Here is a 6,525-nt window from a genome sequence, read left to right as displayed (position 1 = left end):
GTCCTTTCAAGTGTCAGAAACCACTCAGAAACTTACCTGTTAATGTAAGAAGTTTTATCTACTTCTCGGTAACACTAAAGTATTATCATCGAAAAGTAGGGGGACTATCTGTATTGGATAAAATTGATTAGCGACAGGTGGATGAATGATGAGATGACACGTGGAACTAGAGACATATAAGAGATGAGTTAGCGAAAGGCTGGCAGCGGTTATGAATATGTGATCGGTACTGGGTAAGTTCCGAGGATAGCCGAAATCGAGGACAAAATTTTAAAGGGATACATCGGTTGGAAAAGATAGCAGTTAATGAGAAGCTGTTACAAAGAATCTCTGAATTAATGACCGATCGTTATACAACTATCAATAGGAGTTTTATTCTCATTCAAGAAGAGCTTGATTTGGGGATCTTGTCTCCCTGAATAGAGCTATAAATAGGAGAATTTGTATCCATTGAAGAATATGAAACATTCTGTACACAAAATCTAAAATCAGCTCTTATTCTATCAAATTGCACTCTTTATTCTTAGTATTGTTCTTGCTATTGCTATCGGAAAAGCTAAATTCATACCTATGCTTATTTTTATAATCTTACTTTTGTTCTTATTTATTTCATATTTCTGGATCAAATTAATTCACGTGTCTATAAATCATGTAACAAATTCAACTGTACTGTTTTACAGGTAAATATAAAGATGAAATAAAAATGAGTTTTTTTATCAAGTTCTTGGGGTTGTTATATGTATTTGGCCTACTTTTTGATCCTACATTATCTGTGTTTAAAATTTTTGCACACATTTTAAGAAAAACATTGAAACAGATTTGTGCAAATCTCCTTGTTGAGCTAACTAACCAAATATTGGGATTTCAATTTTGGCCAAAATTTCTTGGTTTTAGGACCTTTTTCAGGTGTGCCTAAATGAAGGGAAATCTTGTTTTTACCTGAGAAGCTGGGTCCCTGGGCTACTAAATTGAGGATCCCCAATTTTAATTTTTCCTTTAAATGTAAACGTGTCTCATTTATTTACCCTTGCGGTCTGTTAAACATTCTGAAATCCTTAAGAGTTGTCTTAGATTTGTCTATCAGCGAGAAGATTATCAAATAAAGCATGGAATATTCAAATAGAGAAGAAACTGTAATTTCATTTCATCTATGAACTTTCAACATGCAGTTTTAGTATAATTTCCAGGGAAGTACTGATATAGCTTTTTCGACGACAGAGTCAAAAACCAAAGAGGAAGGCCGAGCTGGTATGTCATCAGCTTAGTCCTATCAACTCCAATACAGAAGGTACATGTACATCAAGGTATATGTACATGGTTGATCCTTCTGGTTGTTATCTAAAAGTCCAATGAAAAAAACTCTTCAATTCCAAGGCGACGTATTTACAAGATGGTATACCGATACATGTACTAGACATTGTTCATGGGGAAACAGAAGATGTGTTTTCTCCTTGATGACCGGAGTTCAGAGAGTATATGTCGACAGGGACGCTTGTGCCCTTAACGATGTTCAATCTAGCATTTGCGGACATGTCCTGGCGATCCAAATATATAACAATAACTGTTATATCATCGTGAATATGCCGTCTTGCCCCCTTCTCTAGTCGTTTGATTTCCTCATATCTCATTTCGTTCTTCTTTGCAGCCTCCTCAAGGGCAGCTCTCACTAATCGTTTTGCTATTCCCTGGAGAAATGGGAAAGGAATTATCACTTATCTTACTCATTAGTTAATTATGTCCAAAATGGAAGAGAAGTTTGATCACAGAATCACGGAGTTGTTGAAATAAGAGACTACACTCACTTTACAGATAATTAAATGGATTGACGTACTGTTAATTTCCATAAATTAAAGAACTTGACAAAACAGGAGGGACGATACTCACAGTTCTAGGATTCTTCAGAACGAGGTCAACAGCTGCTTCGTCGCTTAGTTGGTCCCATAGGCCATCTGATGCAAATATCAAAAATAAGTCTTCTGGTCTTATCTTCCGGATCAAGATAGAAGGCTCTGCTGACATTACAGCTCTTTTTAAAGGAATAGGATATCCATATTGTATGAAGAGAGGATCTCGGCTAAACTCAGGTTTCTTCAGATAGACATCTCCAATTGATCTAGAAACCTGGTTCAGGCCAATAAACAACATTAGATGCATTTTCTCAAACCATAGGATACTCTCTGAAATTATTAATAAAAAATAGATAGTTCACACTTTATTTGACATCTTTCTAATAACAAGGGGAATCTGCAGAATTAAAATAAATGATCCAAGTTGGAAGATCAGCACCATGTAGCCCCTGCTACAATTTATAGTTACCAAAAAACTAAAAAAATTACTATAAAGTGGTTAAGGAATAAGGGCAAAAGAATATAGGGGAAAGGAGATTCCTTTGTGTCTATACATAGGAATCAGATTGCAACAAAAATTAGGCCTTGATTTGAATCTCATAGGTGCAACTGATCAAACTTGATGCTGCCTGAAGTACTAAATGGGAGATGTCTTGTACTACACTGAAAAAGAGAAATTAATTTGACACAAGGTCTAAAAACCTTAAAAAGCAGCAGAAAAAAGCATATTTGTTGCCAAAACCAAAAGAGGCACTCAGTAAGAACTTGACATACAACATGTTTAAAAGGTATGATCAACTTGCTATAAGTGCACCAACATAATCCGCAAATGACGTGGCTTGTTTCTGATAAGGGTATAAGGTGATTGGTTTAGAAGCTAATGAGACAGGATAACATATAGTCTTTAGCCTCAGAAACATTAGATAAAAGCTCATTTGAACCCAAAAGAGGCACTCAAGAAAGTCTTGACATCAGCATATTTAGCATGTAAGCCTCAACTTGCTATAAGTGCATCAACATAACTGGCACATAAATTAGAAGTCTCAACGTTGATTCACCAGAGATTTTGGGGCATCTTCTTCACAATGCACTCGAGTCAGAGAAAGGTTTAACCTATTTCAACTACATGAATATAAATGTTTGTATTTGTGTGTGAGGAAAAGAACCTTAGTTCAGAAAAGAAAGACAATATTCCTTCTTGTCTAGCTTCTATAACTTCTTACTTTCACAATATCGCATACTTGGCGAACTTTTAGCATATCTTGATCGTTAGAGTAACAAAAGATGGCCCATCGTAAACTTGATGAAAAGTCGGAATTGAGAACTGAAAAGAGCTCTGACCATTTTCTCCTTGCACCATACGTCTGTTAGATTGAATAGAAACTACAACCATATTGAGACAATTCCAGTCATATCAACTATGCCAATACAACATATCCCAAAGGACCGACTAGTCTTCATCATTTGGAGGCCCAGTAACTACTGGTAAATGTCTAAATAAGGATGTATCAATTATTACAATCCCCAATCCCATGCTCAACACCAATACCATCCCCACCTTCGTGTCCAGAAATATGGAGTTCAAGAACTATATATCAATGAAAAACACAAAAAGAGCATGTAGAGGGAATGAGACAAAGAGATGAAAAGATTCTAAATTGGTAAAGAAGTCTACTTGCAACTGACAAAGTTTATGTTTATTCTAGATAACTCAATCCGAATACCAGGAAGCCTAGTAAACAAATTTAAGAAGCATGAATGAGTTAAAAGAGTAATCAAAATTATCGACTGCATTATAGGACAGAAGAAAGTAGGAATTAAGAACAGATACCTGAATTATACCCTTGATTCTCCAAACCCCTCGAGTGTAGACTACAACGTGAGAATCATCTGGATGCAGTGCCTCTACCTCTTTCCTTACCTCCTCAACCCCAACATTATGATCTATAGACAAACGTTCGGCCACAACTGTTGCTGAATCACCCGTCTGGCCAGTCGCCACTCTCCTGCCGAGCACTGCCCTGGAGTCCCCAAGATTTGCCACGTACAATTTATCTTTCGAAATTGCTCCAACAAGACAACAAGATCCCACAGAAGCAATCTGAGGCTGATCCAGCCAAGACTGCTTCACTAACCGCAAGAATCCCTCCTCAATGGCATCAAATGCTTTCCTGATCACGTCCTCAGACATTCGTCCTTCTTCCAATGCAATCTCTACAGTATACCAAAATAAGGAAATGAAAAACAATCCGAGCAATTTCCAATATCTCTAACAACATTGATTAAGATATTCAAAAATTGAACCGTTCCACAATTTGAACAAGCTCATTTCCTTTCTCTTCCAGTCCACATATAATTTTCTCAAAGAATCCCCTCAATCTCATGATATTTTAACAGCATAAGTAAATCATCACAGAATCCAACAATCAAGCAACAACAACCCAACAACTATGCCTTAGTCCAAAATAAGTTGGGGTCGCTTATATGAATGTTCACTAACAAATGTTCCCCATTTATATTCATCTCAGGCCAAGATTATACAAAACAAAAATAAAACGGAAAGTACTAGAAGAGAATCCAACAATCAAGGTGTTAGAAAAATTGTACTAATGCTAGGTTAGAATTCTCCACCTGACAAAGCAGAAAAATTGTACTAGCATACTTTTGTTATTAGACCTAGACGACTGACAAGAAACAACAAATAGTAAAGGTCCTACAAGACTCGCTCTAAAACTCAAAGACTCAAACTTTGATAGTATAAAGAGGGAGATAAGAGTTACTTTGGAGGTAAGGGAAAAGGTTGTTGTTGATGAAGCGAGAAGCTTGAGGGCCACCATGACCATCATAAACACCAACATAAGTAGCAGAAGGTGTTGTAAATACTTGACCCTGGTCTTCAAGCAGTGAATTGGCCTGAACCACTGCAACCGAATAGTCACCTGTGGCATGTTGTTTCAAGTCCATGTGCCACATAAGACCATCACCATCGCCACCACCAAAGCAGCTTCCTAAACAGGAACTTAACATCTCTCACACTGCTATGCTCAACTGCTGGGAATAGGTTGTTGAAGAAAATGCAGAAAAAGTAACAAGACTTACGTATTTATTGGTAAGCGTACATTGGAACAAAGACTAGACTTTTTTTCCATAAGGAAGAAGAGAAGACTAGAGGCTCGACCCACGAGAATTACGCGTGTGGAAAAATTGAACAGCTACAAAATTGTATTTACACCATGGTGTGAAGCCTCGTGTGGAACTTAAAAATTAATGTGTTTATCCTAAAAATGGATAACAATTAAATTTTTATGTGGTTTTAAGGATATACGGATTAATTCAATACAAGTGAGAAATTGCGTTAGATTAGACAAATAAATGATGTAATAAATTATCAACTCATTAAAGGAGGGTGATTTCGGACTCAATAACAACCTTAAGAAATATCCCAGACTCACAATAACAAAGCACTGATAAACAAAAGTGATAATTTTGAATAATAGAAAAAATAAGAGTATATTGCCTTGATATGCGTGTTACCATGTCTCTCATGAATAATTAGACCCCCCTTTATATAGTAGGTGAGTTTTACCCTAAGTACAATTCCATAAAAGGTAAAAATCTTTTGTTTAACTAATCACCGACTCTCTGCCGATACATGCCGTGATATTTGGCTGGTTGCGAATATTACGGCCTTTTATAGGTCGTGCTCGATTATCTAACTCCGAGGCCTTTGGGGTTCAAATCGGACATGGGGTCATGGCCCCGATACTCTCAAGGGCAGGTGTTTTGCCCGGACCCCGAATCGAGGAGCCCCTTACCTCGATTCCAGTTCCTTGTCTTCACGTCTCTTGCTTTGTTTACTTCATTGGAAACCAAGACATTCCATGAACTCGGTTTCACCTGTATACATGATGCTACATAAATTAACTTTTTATAATATTAAATTGAGACAAAGTTATATAAAGTTATATACATAGTGACAATTTAGATAGCTGGCCCCAACAGAGAGTGAGACATAAAGAGTTAATTTTTTGGTTGTTGTTGTTCACATGTTTTTATTTATATTACACCATGATAATTGGTAAGAATGCATCCACATGTTAATTGACAAATAGATAACAACAATTAGTATCATAAGGTTACATCCATAAACATCGGAGCGAGAGTAGATGTGAAAATCTGATCGCTGCTATAAACTTAAAATTTTCATGGACTATTGTTGACTTAATAAAATAAGTTCAATTGGGTTTTTAGTTAAACATAAAGATATTTGAGACAGTAAAGTAAAATTAAAAAACTAATAGAAGGTTCAACACCTGGGTGGATTTTATATGATTCAACACCACTAAGAAGTGGCTCAATAGACATGACACAGGACAGTGGTTAGGAAATGGGTGATGTCAAAGTACTTATGATATTTAATTTGATACATGTACAACATATGACACGATATCCCCAACAACATACAAACGACTGAACGAGAAATGAATGATTTTCCCTTCCCTATCAGACAACTGAAGGGAATTACAATAAATTGACGGATACTGTTCTAGGTTATTTATAAGTCGAAAATATATTTAAATTTTGAATGTAAGAATATTCTCTCTTTTTTCTTGAATAGCCCCATAGTATATATATATATATATATATATATATATATATATATATATATATATATATA

The 6,525-nt window shown here is 36.0% G+C and overlaps 1 protein-coding gene across 1 annotated transcript; it reads right to left on the bottom strand.

Annotated features, from left to right (window-relative positions):
- Positions 1-1,120: 1,120 nt before the first annotated feature.
- Positions 1,121-5,042, bottom strand: LOC107770556 (putative protein phosphatase 2C 63). The gene is made up of 4 exons (XM_016589879.2): positions 4,628-5,042; positions 3,679-4,061; positions 1,885-2,121; positions 1,121-1,685 (listed from the first exon to the last, which is right to left on the bottom strand). The coding sequence occupies exons 1-4, from the start codon at positions 4,872-4,874 to the stop codon at positions 1,422-1,424; spliced, it is 1,131 nt and encodes a 376-aa protein (XP_016445365.1). The 5' UTR covers positions 4,875-5,042; the 3' UTR covers positions 1,121-1,421.
- Positions 5,043-6,525: the final 1,483 nt, after the last annotated feature.

Source organism: Nicotiana tabacum, chromosome 3, assembly GCF_000715075.1.
Source record: "Nicotiana tabacum cultivar K326 chromosome 3, ASM71507v2, whole genome shotgun sequence".
Taxonomy (NCBI): Eukaryota; Viridiplantae; Streptophyta; class Magnoliopsida; order Solanales; family Solanaceae; genus Nicotiana; species Nicotiana tabacum.
Note: the sequence above shows the minus strand (reverse complement) of the source record. Positions and strands in the feature narration are given on the sequence as shown.

What these genes read in the sequence shown, in the direction of transcription:
- LOC107770556 (XM_016589879.2), bottom strand. Translation starts at nt 4,874, where the DNA reads ATGTTAAGTTCCTGTTTAGGAAGCTGCTTTGGTGGTGGCGATGGTGAT. An exon ending in CCTTTTCCCTTACCTCCAAA is followed by an intron (nt 4,062 to 4,627) that starts GTAACTCTTATC and finishes GGTATACTGTAG; the next exon opens with AGATTGCATTGGAAGAAGGA. An exon ending in GAATCAAGGGTATAATTCAG is followed by an intron (nt 2,122 to 3,678) that starts GTATCTGTTCTT and finishes GGCCTGAACCAG; the next exon opens with GTTTCTAGATCAATTGGAGA.